At 45.4% G+C, this 20530-nt stretch overlaps 1 protein-coding gene across 3 annotated transcripts in view; it reads left to right on the top strand.

The window, feature by feature from the left end:
• SRD5A1 (steroid 5 alpha-reductase 1) overlaps positions 1 to 8418 on the top strand; it is a 129856-nt gene extending 121438 nt beyond the window's left edge. For all 3 annotated transcript variants that reach the window (XM_030209586.1, XM_030209578.1, XM_030209595.1), the window contains exon 6: positions 8105 to 8418. In XM_030209586.1, the coding sequence (XP_030065446.1) occupies positions 8105 to 8190 (86 nt within the window). In that variant the 3' untranslated portion in view covers positions 8191 to 8418. The remainder of the gene's footprint in view (positions 1 to 8104) is intronic.
• Positions 8419 to 20530: the final 12112 nt, after the last annotated feature.

Below are 20530 nucleotides of genomic sequence, written 5' to 3'. Positions count from 1 at the left end.
CGGGATGATCTTGTGGCATTTCTTGGAGGTAGGTCCACAAGGTTTAGCATGTAGATTGGGGCGTCTGCGTGAATGATTTTGTGTACAATCGTGCAGATCTTGAACGTAATGCATTCCCTCAGTGGGAGCCAGTGGAGCTTCTCTCTTAAGGGTTTTGCACTTTCATATTTAGTTTTTCCAAATATGAGTCTGATGACAGTATTCTGGGCAGTTTGGAGTTTTTTTATAGTCTGTTCTTTGCAGCCCGCTTATAGTGCGTTGCAGTAATCCAGATGACTTATTACCATTGACTGTACCAGGGTATGGAAGATGTATCTCGGGAAGAAAGGTTTTACTCTTAAGTTTCCACATGGAGTAGAACATCTTTTTCGTGGTGTTTTTCACGTGGGCATCGAGAGTGAAGTTTCGATCAATGGTGACTCCAAGAATTTTCAAGTTTTGTGAGACAGGAAGTGAACAGTATGGTGTGATTATGGTGGAGAAGTTTTTTGTGTTATGTTGTGAGGTGAGTACAAAACATTGTGTTTTTTTCTGCGTTAAGTTTTAGTTGGAATGCATCTGCCCAGGTGTGCATTATTTGGAGGCTTTGGTTGATCTCGTTGGTGATTTCATTTAGATCATGTGTGAACGGGATGTAAATTGTGACGTCATCTGCATATATGTAGGGGTTGAGGTTTTGATTGGCTAGCAGTTTGGCTAAAGGTATCATCATCAGGTTGAATAAGGTTGGCGAGAGGGGGGATCCTTGGGGGACTCCACATTCAGATATCCATGGGGGTGATCTGTCTGCGTTCGTTGTTACTTGGTATGATCTTGTGGTCAGGAATCCTTTGAACCATTTGAGAACTGTGCCTCCTATTCCGAAGTATTCTAGTATATCAAACATATAAATGGCGAGTGACCGACTCACTCGCAAATGCGCAGTAGAGACTTCCCTCTCTGTCCCGCCCCCGCGTCAATACGTGATGACGGGGGGGGGGGGGCGGGACAGAGAGGGAAACTGCGCCGCCGAGGTTGCTACCGCTCCCCCCCCCCACTCGGAGTCGCCGCCGCCACCCCTCCACCCGGCCCGGGCCCTCTCTTCCCTTCTGAACTTACACATCCATTCGCCGAACGCAGCAACGCACATCAGCTGAGCTGCAGTGAGCCCTTCCTTCTTTGCCTGTGGCCCCGCCCTCCTGTGACGTAACGTCAGCAAGGGCGGGACACACACAGGCAGAGAAGGAAGGGGCAGCTCAGCTGATGTGCGTTGCTGCGTTCGGCGAATGGATGTGTAAGTTCAGAAGTGAAGAGAGGGCCCGGGCCAGGTGGAGGGGTGGCGGCGGCGACTTCGGGGGGGGGGGGGGGGAGCGGTGGCGACTTCGGGGGGGGGGGGAGGGGAGCGATGGTGACCGCGGGGGGAGGAAAACCTCAATGCCAGCCCGTTTTTACGGGCTCAACGGCTAGTGTAATAATATTTCATGATTAACCATGTCAAAGGCACTGGACATGTCGAATTGTAGGAGGAGTATGTTGTTACCAGTTGCAATTGCTTGTTTAAATGAGTTCAGTGCGGACACTAGAACAGTTTCAGTGCTGTGATTTGACTGAAATCCTGATTGAGACTCGTGCAGAATTGAGTGTTTATTTAGGTATTCAGTAAGTTGTTTCGTCACTATGCCTTCCACGAGTTTGGTTATGAGTGGAATAGATGCTACTGGGCGATAATTGGTTAGGTCCATTGTGCTTTTCTTAGCATCTTTCGGTAGCGGAGTAAGTAGGATGTTTCCTTTATCCGTGGGAAAGAGCCCATTTTGAAGCCTGTGATTTACGTGGTTCTGGTTTTACTTCTCAGTTAACGGTGGTGCCACCTAATCTCCGCTAAGCTTCTCTGGATCCATTCCTTCTAAACAGGATTCCTTTGGGTTTATCCCATGCATTTTTGAATTCCATTACCGTTTTTATCTCCACCACCTCCCATGGGAGGGCATTCCAGATATCTACCACCCTGTCAGTTAAAAAATACTTCTGACTTATTCTTGTCGGCCTCTCCATCATTGGAGATATCTTATGTTTACATTACTGTGTCACCATTACCAATTACCTAAGTGCTTCCCAGGTTGGTCCCAAGGTCTAATGTCTCGTTGTTGCAGTGAACCTGCAGAGTTGGGGACTTTCTATCTGGATAATTGACTCTTCTCTGCTCTGTCCGGAGACATCTTGCAAACCACTATACATTTTTTTCTTAATACCCTGCAGATGCTGAGCTTCGTCATCAACCACAGCATACTGAACCTCACACCAGTACACTCCCTAGTTACAACATCAGAAATAGCTTACCTGCCAGACAGCAGACAGGTGGAAATTTCTCAGTGCAGCAGCTGTCTCTGTGTAGTTGTACAACCACAGCACGCAGCATCCTTAACCTCCTATGCCACATGTCAGACTTTGTATATGACTGCTCTAGTGCCTCAAATGGTTTTGCAAACAGAAGACAAAGTCCCTCTGGCCCTTCGCAGCTCCCCGTGGTTTCCTCAGGAACACAATCTCCATATCACTTAATGAGCTCCGAGCAGTGTACAGCATCCTCCAAGCCTTCACCCTGTGGATTTGGTACATGATAGTGCTCATTAGAATGGGCAACCAGGTGGCCCTGCTTTAATTGGGCTCCCTGTGTTTGTATTTATGCTGGGAGGCCACCCGCATCTGGCAGTTTGCCATTGCCATTCCAGCCATCTTTACAGCCATGTACCTTTCAGACTAGAAAACTTTCACATTGCTACCATTCCAGTCATGTACCTTCCAGGCCAGAGATATCAGATTATGGACTCCTTCAGTCATCTGACAACTTTGCAGCAAGTGGAGATCTTCTCATATAACATATATCAGGAGCTCTGGACAATGCCAGGTGTGCTTTCTCCTGAATGGCTCAAGATGCATCTACCTTCCCCAGGGGAGGTCACACCTTCTCTACACTTTCCCATTCTTTCCTTCATTTCCCAAATCTGCCAGAAAGATATGACATGACTCTGCCCATGTCATTTTGATCACACCGCAGTGGCTTCGGGGCAAGCCTTTGCCACAGCACCCACAGACCTATCATGTCCGCCACCCCACCCTCACCAGTCTGGCTCTGACAGCAGAAAGATTGAGTTCCATCTCATAGACTGCATTCCAGTTACACAAGGAGTGAAGTCGATTCCCTTCATATTGGAGACACTGAGCACCATGAAATCTTACCTTTTTTTTTTTTTTTTAAATGGACTTATTTAATTCTCTGGGCCCAATTATACTGATGTGTCTCATCTACCTGTTGCATCTTGCGACTCCAGGCTAAGGTCGCTTCCATATACCTAAATCTCCCTGCAGTCTCTGCCTACCATGAGCATATTCATGACAGCACCATCTCGATGCAACCCCCCCCCCCCCCCCCCCCCCCCAATTTCTGGATTCCTGAGATGACTCCTCAAGGTCCCCCCATCCCCACTCCTGCTATATGATCTAACACCATCTTGGATGCTCTGATGAAGGAACCTTTCAAGTCTCTAGGCCTCATTCAGTCAATTTACTTTGCTTTCACCATGGTGTTTCTCACTGCAGGCCCTAGTCACCTGTGCTCCACATCTGCAATTTTTAAACAACAAAGAGGCATATTTTCAAAGCACTTAGCCTTCCAAAGTTCCATAGGTTTCTTTTGGAGTGCAACCAAGTTTCAACCACAGATCACCATCTTCCACATCACCCAAGCAATCGTTCTTCTATCCTGATAAGTACGTAAGTATTGCCATACTGGGAAAGACCAAAGGCCCATCAAGCCCAGCATCCTAACAGTGGCCAATCCAGGTCACAAATACCTGGCAAGATCCCAAAAAAGTACAAAACATTTTATGCTGCTTATCTCAGAAATAGTGGATTTTTCCCAAGTCCATTTAATAATGGTCTATGGACTTTTTCTTTAGGAAGCAGTCCAAACCTTTTTTTAAACTCTGCTAAGCTTAAACGCCTTTACCACATTCTCTGGCAACAAATTCCAGAGTTTAATTACACATTGAGTGAAGAAAACTTTTCTACGATTCGTTTTAAATTTACTACATTGTAGCTTCATCGCATGCCCCCTAGTCCTAGTATTTTTGGAAAGCATAAACAGACGCTTCACATCTACCTGTTCAACTCCACTCATTATTTTATAAACCTCTATCATATATCCCCTCAGCCGCCTTTTCTCCAAGCTGAAGAGCTCTAGCCACTTTAGCCTTTCCTCATAGGGAAGTTGTCCCATCCCCTTTACCATTTTTGTTGCCCTTCTCTGCACCTTTTCAAATTCCACTCTATCTTTTTTTAGATGCGGCAACCAGAATTGAACACAATATTCAAGGTGTGGTCGCACCATGGAGTGATACAAAGGCATTATAACATCCTCATTTTTATTTTCCATTCCTTTCCTAATAATACCTAACATTCTATTTGCTTTCTTAGCCGCAGCAGCACACTGAGCAGAAGGTTTCAACGTATCATCAACGACGACACCTAGATCCCTTTCTTGGTCTGTGACTCCTAACGTGGAACCTTGCAAGACGTAGCTATAATTTGGGTTCCTCTTTCCCACATGCATCACTTTGCACTTGCACACATTAAACGTCATCTGCCAGTTAGACGCCCAGTCTCGTAAGGTCCTCTTTTAATTTTTCACAATCCTGTTGCGAGTTAACGACTTTGAATAACTTTGTGTCATCAGCAAATTTAATTACCTCACTAGTTACTCCCATCTCTAGGTCATTTATAAATATATTAAAAAGCAGCAGTCCCAGCACAGACCCCTGGGGAACCCCACTAACTACCCTCCTCCATTGAGAATACTGTGTAGTCCTTACCTCAGTAGCCATTATCTAGCCTAAAGCAGCAAAATTACCAACTACACAGACTTTGAACTGTGGAAGGGAAGTGCTTATATTTTAAAAGGATTAGTCTCATATTGACTGTATAGACACTGCTACAACAGAAGAACAAAGCAGAGGGTGCTGTGGACTTTTGAAAAATATCCACAGCGGTGAACTGTGTAGATCCCGCATAATTGATTGGACAGTGGGTAGTAGTGATTTGAGGTTGAAGGAACTATAAAACAAATGAGATGAAGAGAGTGATTAGGAATGGGTGTGAGGGCGGATGGAAGGAGTGCTGAGGCTTAAGGGTTTGGTATTGTAATGTTGTTTGGACGTACACAAAAGACAATTAAATGAGTTGAAAAGAAGTATATTTTGACATGGAGTGCTTTGTAAATTGTTAATGTTAGAATTGTAGCACTACGGATACATGTAGTAGTCCTCTGTTTTGTACAGATAGATTATCCAGACAGTACCAGGTTATCTGGTTAGTTGTGACAGTCACACAGCTAACTGGATAACGTTAAGGCAGTAGAAAAACTATCATAACTTTACCCAGTTAACAGTTTAAATATCACCACTAACCAGATATCACTTATGTGGCAGATGGACCCCACTGGTGCATCCCAGGATGCACAATGTAGGACAAAGTGCCAACATTTTGAAAATGACAGCATTGGAGATCCTGTCTCATTTAAGGTGCAGGGTCTGTTGGAGACCTAAGCAAGAGGTGAGGGTTTCAATAGACTGCAGAAAAAACACAGTGGTAATGACCACTGGAAAGTTGTGTCTCTGTGCTAATGATTGTTCAGATTATGCTTCTATGGTAATAACTCACTTGGCAAAAGTCTTTCATAACTGTGCAGACATATAAGACAATCGAACTAGGACTCCTGATGAAGGCTTTAATGCCAAAACACAGCATGTGTTGAGTCCCATTGCCTGTGTACAAAGAACATATGCTAATTACGCACCACTCATTGTTCAATAAAGATCACCTTTTGATGAATTCCTGGTCCACCTGTTTGGTCATTCCCACTATGTTTTTTTCTGCATTTGAACTATTTTATTGGTATTAGTGGGCTATAAAGGAGCTAACTGTAACTGATGTGTGGATCTACCTTGGTTTTTCTCCTTTTATGGGTTTCAATAAAATACCAGGGAATTTTTTGGAAGTGGAGTGAGGAAGACTACTAAACTACCAGTACAGCCTTTTATTTAATATTGGGGGAATGAGGGGGTCAGGTCAGATGGGGGGGGGGGGGGACACTAGACTACCAGGGCAAATTTTGTTTTTTTTTATATCGGGGAAGTGGGGTTGGGTTGGGAGGGGCCATTGGGACCATTGCAGAAAGCAGTATAAGTCAGGTGGTGGGTTGGGTGGGGAGGGGCCATTGGGACTATTGCAGAAAGCAGTACAAGTCAGGTGGTAAGGTTGGAATGAGAGAGGGGATGCCACTAGACACCTGTTCCTCTCAACCAGCCCTTCTATGCTGCCCTTATAAGGAAACATGACACCTAGTGGTGCCATTTTTCTCAAGGCACTGGACTGGGCAGGAGCAACTAGGCTTTGCTTCTGCCCAAAGACCACCACGAACCATGACTGCTTTTAAAGTAGCCCCTGTGGGGCTAGAATTATGGGGAGGTGGGAGAGGGATGGTCTCGAGCTTGAGGTGGGGGGTTACTGCTGGGGGGGGAGTCTTTAGCCTGGGGAGGGGGTCGACTGCCGGGTGGATCTTGAGCTGAGGGGAGGCACAGCCCTGCTGACCTGGGAGCATCTGGCTATGGTTTTGTGGCCCAATGCTCCTGGGTGGTGAAATAACCCCAGCAAAAAAGGTATCATTGCAAGTCAAATTACGGTATTTGCCTAGAAATGAGTGCATATTTTGCATCTCATTGCCGCCTAACCCACGGTGACTTAAATATCGCCGTGGTATTTTTAGTCAAGCAGCTTTAGGGCCATTTATAAATCACGTTAAGGGCCAAATAACGCAACTTAAGACCCTAATGCAGCTTGATGAATTCCCCCCTTGGAGTCATGAAAAAGTCATGAGAAAGATCTAGACGTTATCACGGACAATGCATTTAAATCCTCTGCTCAGCAGCAGCAATGCATTGAAATCTGCTTAGTGTGCAGCAGCATTTGTCAAAAAGGCAAGCAGAATGTTAAGAGTTATTAGGAAGGAAAGAATATCATAGTGACTCCATAGTGCACCTGCACCTTGAGTATTGTGTGCAGTCTTGACCATTGCATCTCAAAAGATTAGCAGAATTATGTTCATAAACTAGGAGCTCTGATTTACAACAATTTAATGTAAAATGTACAGTGGTTTCAAAGTGAAAATGTTTATTTGATTGTATGCACCAAGCGAGAACCCTAGCTGAAGCTAGAGCAGTTTTGCCAGAGATACGGCAGGAAGCCCCCCCCCCCCCCCCCCGGAGACTCCGGGGAAAGCCAGCAGAGACAGAGCCCAGACATCCCACTCGAAATGGCAACGAGTGGGCAAAGGACACGAGAGGCTACAATGTCAGCAGTCAGGGCGGTAGAACGAGAGGACATGATATGAGAGTGAAGGGGGGCAGACTCAAGAAAAATGTCAGGAAGTATTTTTTCACGGAGAGAGTGGTAGATACTTGGAATGCCCTCCCACGGGAGGTGATGGAGATGAAAACGGTAGCGGAATTCAAGCATGCGTGGATAAACATAAAGGAATCCTGTGCAGAAGGAATGGATCCTCGGAAGCTTAGCCGAGATTGGGAGGCGGGGCTGGTGTTTGGGTGGTGGGGACTAGTTCTGGGCAAGACTTCTACGGTCTGTGTCCTGAAAATGGCAGATACAAATCAAGGTAAGGTATACACAAGAAGTAGCACATATGAGTTTATCTTGTTGGGCAGACTAGATGGACCGTGCAGGTCTTTTTCTGCCGTCATCTACTATGTTACTATGTTACATAAATACCTATGGCTTCATCAAACAGTATGAGTATTTTTTGTATGGCATGAGAAACCTTTGTATACATACTATTCAAGTCATAGACAAATGGCCTTTTAAAATAATGCCAGGGTAACTCCTGTTGTAGCTGTTTTCATGTTCTGCTTTATGATTGTTAGGTTGCCTTTGATTGTTGTGAATTAATGTTTAATGACCGTCATAACTTTTTTTCTAATAAATTATTTAAATTGACCTGGAACAGGGAATACTTATTGAACCTCTCTCTCTCTCTTTTTTTTTTCCTTTTTTTAAGGTGGTACCTTGAAAAATTTGAAAACTACCCAAAGAGGCGAAACATCTTGGTTCCCTATCTATATTAACTGGTACTTTCAAATTTGACAAAGCTAATGGAAAAACATATTACTGTAATGTACATTCCTCCGAGATCAAGCAAGACAGAGGGGCATTTTCGAAAGAAACGTCTGCCAGAATGTAGACGTTTTACAAAGACGCCCAAATTCCGAAGTGGGGAGAGGGTCATTTTCGAAAAAGTTGATGTCCATCTTTTGTGTTCGAAAATACCATGGATGTCCCACGATTTGGACGGTTTGCGATTTGGCCATCTTTGATTTTTGGCCATTTTTGAAAAAACGACATCCAAGTCTAAAATGGCCAAAGTCAAGCCATTGGAACATGGGAGGAGCCAGCATTTTTAGTAGACTGGTCCCCCTGACATGCCAGGACAGCAATTGGGCACTGCAGTGGACTTAATAAAATGCTCCCAGGTACACAGGTCCCTTACCTTCTGTGCTGAGCCACCAAAACCCATACAGGTGAAGGGGGCACCTACATGTGGGTACAGTGGGTTTCTGGTGGGCTTTGGAGGACTCACAGTTTCCTGCACAAGTGGGGGTATGGGCCTGGGTCCACCTGTCTGAAGTGTACTAAACTACTCCAGGAACCTGCATGCTGCTGTCATGGACCTGAGTATGACATCTGAAGCTGGCAAGTAATGTTCTTCAACACAATTTTAGGGGGTGGGAGGGGGTTAGTGACCACTGGGGGAGTAAGGAGAGGTCATCCCCGATTCTCTCGAGTTGTCATCTGGTCATTTGGGGCACCTTTTTGTTCCTTATTCATAAGAAAAACAGGTCTAGCTCAAAATGTCCAAGTTTTAGTGCTGGACGTTTTTGCTTTGTTCTATTATGGTTCAAAGACGTCCAAGTCTTAGGAACGCCCAAGACCCGCCTTGAATATGTCCCCGATACACCCCTTTGAGATTTGGACGTCCTTCTGACAGACTTCTGAGTCCAAAATACGGTTTTGATTATACCGATTTGGACGTTTCTGTGAGATGAACGTCCAAATGCCGATTTATGTCACTTTTTGGACATCCATCTCTTTTGAAAATGAGCCTGATAGTTTATCACACAAAGGTTGCTGTCATCTATGGAGCCCTGGTACGGACACTGCCCAACATACTGATTATTCCAGAAGCCTTGGTAGGCCAGACTGCACATGTGCACATGCCTTCCTACCCACCTGTCTTGCGTGGGACCCACAGTTTCTCTTCATCCGTGGAGCGGTTCAGACATGTTGTGCTGTTCTCTCTATAGAGAGATTTTTTTTTCTCCTTGCCTTCCTGCTCATTAGTAGCACGACAAAACCTTGTATTTCACTTTTTTTTTTTGACTCTTTGAAGCTTTTCTTAATTTTTGCCTGAGCTCCCAGCTGGGTTTTGCGGGGTTTAAAATTTTTTTTTCTACTTATTTTATTTTTACAATTGAGCTGTTTAATTTTGCCACAGCTATTTTCCAATCATATCTCAGAATCTTTCCAGTGGGTTTAAATGGTGCACAGACTCTTCTAGGACCATGTCTGTGATTGGACCACATGATATGTGCCCAGGAGCGGACTGACTGGGCAGTGCCCGAGGGACCAGGGCAATAGGGGGCCGAGCACTTCCTGCCCATGTGTCCAAAATCCCTCTCTTCCCTCCATCCCCAGGTCCGGGACTTCCCTCTCTCGTTCCACAGTCTGGCATCTCCCATCTCCAAACCCCCATACAGACATAAAGTGTCCCCTTTCCTCCATGCAGGGGCATCGGCAGCTACATAAGCCATCTGCTGCTGATGCCAGAACTTCTCTCTGCCGTGGTACACCCTTCTGAAAGCAGGAAGTTACGTTAGAAGAGGGCGGGCTCCGAGCTGCATCAGAGAGAAGTTTTGGCATTGGTGGCAAACAGCCTATGTAACTGCCGGTGTCCCTGCATGGAGAAAAGGATGCTTTGACATACACAGGGGGTGGTTCAGAGACAGGGGATATACTGGAGCGCAGGATGGGAAGGGATGAGAGTGAGGGGGTGCGCTGGACCCAGGAACAGAGGGGAAGAGGGGGAGATATTGGCCTTAGGAGCTGTTGTTGGATCCAGGTTTGAAGGTAAGGAGAAAGGTGCTAGACCCTAGAGAAGGAGGGGACAGAGATGTTGAACCCAGAGGGGAGATGGTGGACCAAAGGGAGGGGCAGAGATGATGGCGTCAGGGGGGGGGGATGAGGTGGACAAAGATGGTAGACTGGGGAGGGGAAGGGAGGGCGGCAAAGATGATGGACCTGTGGGGATGGGAGAAAGAGATGTTGGATCTAGGGGTTTGAGGGAGAAAGAGGGAAAGATATTGTTTTTTGTGGAATGGAAGGGAAGAGATGTTAGACTGGGGTGGGAAGGGAGCAATGTAGGACCCGGAGGCAGAGGGAAGAGAGAGGGAGAGATGTGGGACCTAGAGGCAGAGGGGAGGTTTATATTATTTACAATGTGCTTGGTAGTAGAGAGATTGATGTTGCAATTGCTCAGGCGACATGAAAATCAGAATTTTTTTAATATGGTGTCTTCCATGGAGGAATTTTCTAGTTGTGAACTGCTTCTGTTGTTTGGGGTGGGGGGTGGGGGGGGGGGTGGAGTTGGATTTTTGTGGATGCATAGCATGTTACATTTAATTCATAAGAACTGCTGTGTTGTGTCAGACCAATGGGGTGTGAGGAGCACATATGTGGACATATGTGAGCATTGTCCGTCAGATGTGTTTCAACTGAAAAAAGGTTAAGAACAAATGTCCCAGAGCTTCAGGCGCATTTAGAAAGCAAAACATGCACCTTATTCCAAAAGTTTACCCCAGATGCACTGCTACCATGATTTAATGACTGTATATTTCTACATTAGGGTTTGTCTAAAGTGAGTTGAAATATTACAAAAGATGCCGAACCAGTAGTCTCTATCGGATGGGATGTTTGGGGGGGGGGGGGGGTATGATCCTTATTGCCTGAGGGCCTAGATTCCTGTCAGTCCACCCTTGCATGTGCCTATCTTGTCTGGGTCCTGACCATATGTCTTGTCATTGATCTCTTTGTGCCCAAATGCAGAAGAGAAATCAGAAAAGTCAAGAGGCCCTGAGCGGAGAGAATTTTTGGCTCACCAAATTTCATTCCATCAACATTGGCATTGAAGGCATCGGTCCCCATGGCTTCTGGAGACATATCCACAATGAGAAGGTCTCCTCTCTGAGAAACATTGGCACATGAGAACCACTCCCCTCAATGGAAGCCTTGCAGATGTGCCATTCTCCCTGAGGCTGGGACCCCATCTCCAGTTTGTCTCCAACATCTTCATAGACTGTCTCCACACCAGTTCCAGCTCTGCCTTTACCATGCCTGCCCTGAGGAGTGCTTCCGGTCATGGTATAGGGAGGAGCTGGAGCGCAGCCCAGCTCAGCGTGATGCAAGGCATCAAGGGCATCAGTGCTGCTGCTGCAGCCTATCCTGGAGACTCATGCTTTGCCTGTTTGCTGTTCATCAATACCAGTGCCTCACCGAGTGCTGGAGCCAGCACCAACCAATGCAGTGCTCCTTTCCAGCTTATTGGGGGAGGAAGCAACTCTGGAGTCCAGGACTAGACTGGTACCTTGGCGCTCTTGCCCAGAGCCTGGCAGTATGCTCAGTAGACTGAGGCAGGTACTCTGGCATCCCATGAGGTGTATTTCGCCTGCATTGGAACACTTCTGGGGGGTCTGAGATCCTCTCCAGCACAAGAAAGCAGAAAGTCTCCCTGTGAGGAGCTCTCTTTTGCCAGCTGTTTGAGGGGAAATGGTAGACATCATTTCATTTAAGTTGGAGGTCAGGGTGAGCCCAGGGCTGAGATGTTGGACAGCCTTGACTATGATTCCCCTCCTAAGGAAGCTGTGACAGTGCCTGTTCACAACATCCTTAAAAATGCATAGATGAAAAATTTGGAGACCCCACTCACTGTGCAGTTGTTCCAAAGAAGGTGGACTCTATGTATAAGGTCCATATGGCTCCCAAATTTGAGAAGCCACAGCATTCACACCATTCTATGGTGGTCAAATCCACTTTCAAAAGAGACAGAAGTTCAAGGTCCCCCATGCCTGGGCTCCCCCAGGCAGGGATGCTTGCACTTTGGAGTCTTTTGGGAAGAAAGTGTTTTGCATCTTGATGCTCATTACCTATATCATTGAGCATTTACTTGAAGAACTTGGTAGGCAGTGTGCTCAAGTTTGCAGACACTCTCCCACTGAAGCAGGCCGCAGTACTTCACCTGATAGCTATGAAGCAGAAGGAATGTCCCAAACACATTGCTCGGGCCATTTTGATACTTTTGACATGGTGTGCAGACTTTCCAGACATATGTCATCCCCTACTCCTCCTTATATGCAGTGATCCTTTCGTAGGGGGTTTCTTCCTGCTTTTTACTTTGTGGATTGTACAGACTTTCCACCATAGGTATTGGTATGAGCAGACTCTCAAGCTGCATGTCTCAGACCTGGAACCAGCAGTTCAGGAAAAATTGGCGGACATCTCTTGCCGAGGAAACAATCTTTTTAGGGACAAGGTGGAGTAGGTGGTAGACCTCATAAAGAAGAGAACTGATATCATTAAGTCCCTCTCTCGGCCTGTTCTTTAAACCTCCACTTCTCTGAGGTTTTTGGACAGAAGCAGAAAGAGTACCTCAAAGGGATAGGTTCACTCTTCTTATCCTATCCTCAGCAACAGGTCCAGCCTCCTGGCTCCCATTCTCAGCAGCAGAGGCCCCAAAAGTCCCAACCAGCTCCACAGTCTAAGCAGGAGATGAGCTTTTGACTGGCTCTAGTAGAGCATAGCAGACATAAAAGGGCCCATTCCAACAGCCTACCAGTAGGAGGGAGGCTGAATTTTTTCCAAGAAAGTTGGCTCCTTGTAACCTCAGACCAGTAGGTTCTACAAATAGTCTGGGAGGGTTACACACTCAATTAGTGTCAACTTCCTATCAAGAGAGAAAACATTCAGCACCAGGTAGTGCCACAGATGAACTATCCTCTCTCTAAAGGCCCATGCGGTCAAACCTGTTCCACCAGGGGGAGAAGTGAAAGAGTTTATTTCAAGTACGTTCCTCGTGCCCAAAAAGACAGGTGGGGATCTCGAACAATTATCTGGACAAAGAAAAGTTCAGGATGAATTCCTTGGGCACTCTTCTTCCCATGATTCAGGCAAAAAATTGTCTATGCTCTCTGCCTTTAAGGGTGCTTACACATCCTAGTTATAGGAGATATCGCTGATTTCAAGTAGGGAAACACCAATACCAATGTAGCATCCTGCTATTGGCCTCGTGTCTGCACTCAGAATAGTCACAAAATGTCTAGAATAATTGCAGCAGTACCATGTAGACAAGAAGTTCATGTGTTTCCCTACCTGGATTGCCTGGCTGCTAAAGAGCACATCAAGGAAGGTGCTCATAAATCAATGATGAGAACTGTTTGGGTGTAGGAGTTATTAGGGTTCATGATCAAGTACCCCAGTTTCCACCTGCTCCCAGTACAGCAGTTGGAGTACATTGGAGGCCTGCTGGATACGATCCAGGCTCGAGCCTACCTGCTTCAGGCATGGGCAGATGCACTCATTTCCATCGACACTCAGTTCGGTGCATCCAGCAGGTCTGAGCCCATCAGATGTTGAGGTTGTCGGGCCATATGGTCTCCATAATGCACATCACATCCATGGCTCACTTCCACTTGCAAGGTGCTCAGTAGACCCTAGCTTCCCAGTGGTGTCAGGCCACGGGGAATCTAGTGAATGTCATCTCAATCACACCCTGAGCTAGCTCAGTCACTGCTCTGGTAGACAGTTCAAGCAATTTGACTCTGGGACTTCCAATATAAATTCTTCCTCTTAGAAAATGCTGACCATAGATGCATCCAGCCTGGGATGGGGTGCTCATGTAGATGGGCTTCACACCCAAGGGTGCTGGTTCGCTTAGGTGACTCAGCTTCACATCAGTCCTGAAGCTAAGGGCAATTTGGAATGCTGTAAAGGCTTTCAGAAATCAGTTGTTGAATCAAATTGTTCTAATCCAAACAGCCGATCAGGTTACTATGTACTATGCCAGCAAGCAGGGGCATATAGGCTCCCACCCCATGTGCAGGAAGTCATTAGAATGTTGTATTGTGCCTCCCACCAGGGATAGTACTCAGGTGACAAGAATCACAGTCCAGCAGCAGACTGAGCAGAGTGATGCAATCACACTAGTGGGGTTCAGTATAGTAATTGCCCACAAGATCTTCTGAGATTGGAGCACTCCCTTTGTGGTGTTTTTTGCCACTCATCTCACAACAATATTCCTCAGCACTGTTCCAGACTCAAGTCACACGACAGACTAGCATCAGATGCCCTTCTCCTACATTGGGAGGAAGGCCTCCTGTATGCATATCCTCCCATTCCTCTGATCAGGAAGACTTTGTTGAAACTCAAGCAGGAAAGATGTACCATGATCCTGTTCATGCCTTACTGGTTTAAGACAGATTTCCTCTTGTTTTGGAGCTATCCTCTGAAGATCCTTGGAGATTGGAGTGTTTTTTTTACTCTTATCAAGCAGAACAAAGGTCTCTTCTGCATCCCAACACCCAGTCCCTGGAGGTTGAGAGCATTTAATTAGCTTCCCTTCAACTGCCTGAGGGTGTCCTCCAGAATCCTGCTGGCTTCCAGGAAAGATTCCACCAAGAGGTGTTATAAGGGTGAGGCAAAAAAAAAGTAACCCCCTAGAGTTTTTTTTTGCTGTTTTCCTCAGCAATCGCTTGGAATTTCAGTATGAAATTTTAGAGCTTTATTTGTTGTTACCATCTACATTTGTGTCAAGTGGAATGAAATTATCTTTAAACACGGTGAAGTTACAGACTTTTTAGCATGACCACCCAGCAATTTTCACATGTTTAAAAATGTTGCACTGTAAAACTACCATTATTTGAAAAAAAAAAAAAAAGGGTATCAGCTTACTGTTAATGACATCACAGTGATGTAGACTTTTGTCTGGGGAGCCAATGTTGGATGCCTATCACAAGCGCCACCCAAAGCCGCAAGCAATCACCAAACTCAAGAAAGCACTGCAGGTTATCTGGAACAGCCTGCCAACGACGATTGATTGACCTTACAACAGATCTCTCTCCTCCTCCCTTGCCTCCTGTCTTCAATCTTTTCTATCATACTGAGCCTGTCCCTCTTTCAATAAAGCTGGGGGTAGATACTTTGAGCATTCACAATGACTGCAAAATCTGAGACATTGTAATTGTATCATTTGAATGACATTATTGTACTGTTGTTATATTGATCGTGAGCCTTTGTGCCTAGGCTAAGACCTAGGAAGGACCTTGGCCAAGGCCTACGGTTGACCCAAACAGACGCTACATGCTAACAAGGGCCACGAAGCCCAGCACACTCAGGAAAACCAGCAAGTACCACCAGAAAAGAGAAATAGATCACTCGTACGGGCCACAAGGCTGAACGGGAACCCACTCGTAAAGAGTCCAAGCATACGGGCCACAAGGCTGAACCAAAACCCAATCATACACTAGGGAAGGGGAAAGATCAAAGAGAGGTGTCAGAAGGGACAGGCACTCGTGCGGCACACACAGCGCTAGGCACAGACACAAAGGGAAAGACGTCAGACCAAACAGTCAGATAAAGATAATACCAGAGGGAGAGAACTCAGACAAAAGGCTACACAGTAACCCGGGTAGCAGAAGGCAGTCCCCAACAGCAGGTAAAGGGTAAGGCTTGAGTTGGAGCAAGACTACTACTAGACTCACAGGAGCAGAGCTCCACAGACACAGCAGGGAAAGGATAAGACAGACTGAAGAGAGGGACTGCTTGAATACACAAAGCAGAAAAGGACCAGAGCTGGCCAGAGAAAACTCCCAGTTAAAGTGCCAGTCTTTCCCTAAGCATTGGAGTTTCAGAGATTAATTTGCACATGCCAAGAAAAGCACTATCTTTTCTGTATGCTTTTGCCAGAGGAAGTACCAGTGATAGAGTTACAAAGGCGTTGGCTATTCTCCAAACAGGAGCAGTATTTGCTGGTAGGTGAGGCCACAGGAATTCACTCTGACTGGTCAGTGTGCTGGAAACAATGACAATTGATGCTGCTGGATGAACTGAATGTGTAACCTGTCTCTGATTTCTTTTTATGTTTCAATCTTTTTTGATTATGAACATTATATATCAAAACTGTACAAAACATCATTATATAAAAGGAAGAAATCTCACAGTCTGACAATTGTTATAACCTATGAATCTAGAGAGAGGCATCCACATTACGGGGGGTGCTATCCACAAGTGGGCTGTAAGGCCAGTGAAGGATGCAAAGCTACAGGGAGAAAGGAGGGTAGAGCAGGAGGAGTGAAAAGGACAAGGAGAGGAAGCAAGGGATAAGGGGAAGGAAGAGTTTTAGGAATCAGGAGAAAAGGCTAAGGGGAGGGGGGAATGGTGGTTTAATTAGGACCAGATACTAGAGAATGACACGGGGACCTGTGGTAACCATGGGGACAGGGACAGAGCCCATGGGGACGGGGCGGTGACAGAGACAGATCCCACAGGGTGGGGATGTCACTTTCAACTTTGAAGTCTGTTAATGACTGGACTGTCATTGATGTTTGATGCAGATGACAATATTTTTATTTTTTGGGAAAAACAAGCATACTTGTTGGCCACAGCTAGCAAAATTTGCATAGGGTATCCTGTACATCTTCTAAGAAGGCATCTTCTATTGCAGGAAGGACTGTGGAAGACGGGAGAGCTAGACTGAATCCTGAGATTGCTGATGACTTATTCATCCACAGCTTAAAAAATCATAACAGTGCTTCATAGGGCATATTTTTCCCCTGTAAGGCATATAGAACGGGTTGTATTTTGTACCCCTGGTCATTTTAATAGGGTGGATTTGGATTTCTTGGGTAGCAGAAGTCAGCTATTGTTGGGGTTGGAAGGGTAGAGGGTGGTGGTGGGAGGGTTATTGTAGCTGCTTGTTGTTATTATTGTTTTCTGTTTGTAATTTATACATAACAGTTGCACAGCATATTGTTCCTTTTATACTTTAATAAAAAGATTTAAATATAAAATCATAAGTTTTCAAGGTTTCTACAGATGAAAACAGGCCCATGGACATGGGACTGGGATTGAACCTGCAGGGATGGAGACAGTGTCTGCGGGGATGGAGACAGAGCCTGCAGGGACAGGGTGGAGACAGAAACAACCCACGGGGAAAGGTTGGCGACGGGGACAAATTTTGGCCCCATGTCATTCTCTACCAGGTACACAGTACCTTGCCAGCTAATAGATAAAAGTAGTTGGTTTAAGATTAACGTTGATTAACATGTGAGGGTGACATCTCCTGGTTTGCACGTCAGGAGGCCATTCACATTCCATGCCTAAGTAAAGTTGATGGGCTCATCCTTTGACGGAATAGGGCGAGGGACAACGGGCTTTGAGAGGCAGAAAAAAAAGTGGAGGCTAGAGGGTGCTTGGACAGCAACCCCTGGGTGGACGACATCGCAGCAAGATGGGTGACGGAAATTTGCGGCAAGACTCCACATATTGAAAGATGCAAAGAGGGCTGTGTACCTAGGTAAGCTGCAGTTTAGTAAAGGATAATGAATGTTTAAGGAATTGTGATTATGTTTAATTGAAGTTGTAATTGTGTTTATGAGGCTGCAGCCATAATAAATCCACTTACTTTCAGAAAACCGACTGGGATATTATTGCACCGTAAGATATGCCTGATTTGTGTGTCTCATTGTTATTCTAATAGAACATAGGTAAAAAAAAACAATCTGTAACATCTCATCGAGAATAATGAACCAAACTGAGATAAATCAGGTAAAGAAATTGCAAATACTGCAAATTGTGTGTAGTGATTAGAAATAGCTAACCACCCTTCCATTCACCTTTACTCTACCCAAACCAAAACCTCAACAAAATAAAAAAAAAGGAATAATAGTTCAGCTACCCTTCTGAAGTATATAATTATTTGCTGGTTTAGCAGTCATAAGAAACCAGTCTCCCTGGGGAATTTTTTTATCTCCCCAAGAGAAAACAACCGGGTACCTGCCAGAAAATGAAGCTTAATTAGACCACAAAATCAGTTTGCCTGCCCTCAAACCTTCCAGAGACCATATAGCTTTATGTTTTAAAATATACATATTGTCATGAATCTAAGCAGACAATCGTACAGCCATACCTTCTATATTCTTATGTTTACAATGTTTTGAATATCATTCTACAAGCTCTAGGTGGTAACGGCTGTATGTATTCCTCCCACTTATTAAGAGATGTTCACTTTTTTGGGAATGTTTATCCTCATTTCTTTCCATTAACATAAGTTGTGCAATCAATTTGCCAATTCCAAATTCTGGGGGCTGTGTGCTCATCCAGACCCTGAGGATCACTTTTTTTGCCAATTATTCCTGCTTTCATATCAGTAAATGGCCCTACCTGCTCTGCAACCTAAAAACCTCATATTTATCTAAAAGGAACCCCACTGCTGAAAAAGGGATAGAGAATCCCAGCAAATGTTCCAAATAATGAACCACCATATTCCAAAAATATTTTACTTTGGGTCATGCACAAAAGGCATGAAAGAATGAATTATCCTCCCAATTACATTTATGTTAATTAGTCATAATCCTGATATCGATGAAAGAGTATTATGATAATCACAGTATCAATTTTCAACTTCCATTAAGATTCTGGGGGTATGGTTAGATAATAAGTTATCTTTAGAGATGCAATTAACACTCTTACCCAGAACCAAGCCTGCCTTGTTCCTGCCTTGCAAAGCTCCAGAGTGCCAGCCTTGTCTATGCTCCAGGGTTCTGGCCGTGCTTGCTCCTTGCTTTGGCCTCTCTTCATGGGCCTTGGAGGTGATCTGTCTGCCACAGTCATGCCTGAGACTGTGGTCCAAGGGCTCACTACCACAAAACAGCTTGTGAAGGCCATGAGCTTGACAGAATCACCAGCCTTACAGCTGCTACAACTGCAGCAACTATCTGGAGCTGTGAAAACTCTGAACCATTGAGTGGACAATCTTCAAGGACCAGATGTAGCTCCAGTGGCAGCCGCACCCCCTGTTGCAGAACCTGGACCGACCTCTTTGCCTGGTAGCATAGGGATTCTTGCCTGGTGGCATAGGGATTCATGCCACGCCACCTCCTCACTTCGATGGGAACCACAAGACATGCCAGAGATTTCTGAATCAATGCCAATCATATCTGAATTACAGTCTAAAGACTGCATCCGATAGGTGGCCTATATCATTTCCGTTCTTACTGGTCCTGTGCTTGCATGGGCCTCTCCTGTCTGGGAGAGAAATGACCCCTTAGTGAATAGCCTGGCAGAATTTCTGACCCACTTTCATAGGATTTTCAAGGAGCCTGATAAGGCCACTTTGGCAGTCACAGAGCTACTGAACCTATAACAGGTTCTCAACCCTTGATTTGATTCTCCTATGCACACGAGTGGATATTCATTTCTGTGAATGAGTCCTGGAAGGTCAGGCCAGCTGCAGACCTTTTCGGTTGGCTCCTACATTCCAGTGTAACCCATGACACTCTCCTCATAAACTTCCTCCTCTGGGAAGCACATAAGCACCACCATACTGGGAAAAGACCAAGGGTCCATCAATCCCAGCATCCTGTCTCCGACAGCGGGCCAATCCAGGCTTCAAGAATCCGGCACCCCCCCCAAAAAAAATACATTCAATGATGTTCAATGGACATTTCCTTCAGGAATCTGTCCAAACCCCCTTTAAACTCTGTAAGGCCAGCTGCTGTCACTACATTCCCCGGTAACCGAGTTCCAGGGTCAACTACCCGCTGAGTAAAGAAAAACTTTCTCCTATTTGTTTTAAATCTACCATATTCTAGCTTCATCTTGTGTCCCCTGGTTCTATTATTTTTTGAAAGTGTAAACAAACGCTTCACATCTGTCCGCTCTACCTCCGCTCATTATCTTGTAGACTTCTATCATATCACCCCTCAGCCGCCTTTTCTCCAAGCTGAAGAGCCCTAACCGTCTTAGCCTTTCTCATAGGGAAGTCGTTCCATCCCTTTTATCATTTTCGTCGCCCTTCTCGGTACCTTCTCTCAATTCTTTATATCTTTTTTGAGATGCGGCGACCAGATTTCAAGATGCAGTCACACCATGGAGCAATACAACGGCTTATAACATCCTTGTGTTTGTTTTCCATCCCTTTCCTAATAATACTCAACCATTCTGTGTGCTTTCTTAGCTGTCCACAGCACACTGAGCAGAAGTTTTCAACGTCTTATCAACGATGACTCCCAGATCCCTTTCTAGGTCTGTGACTCCTAACGCGGAACCTTGCATGACATAGCCTGTAATTCAGGTTCCTCTTACCCACTGCATCACTTTG

This window comes from Microcaecilia unicolor, chromosome 1 (genome assembly GCF_901765095.1).
Source record: "Microcaecilia unicolor chromosome 1, aMicUni1.1, whole genome shotgun sequence".
NCBI classification, from domain to species: domain Eukaryota; kingdom Metazoa; phylum Chordata; class Amphibia; order Gymnophiona; family Siphonopidae; genus Microcaecilia; species Microcaecilia unicolor.
Note: the sequence above shows the minus strand (reverse complement) of the source record. Positions and strands in the feature narration are given on the sequence as shown.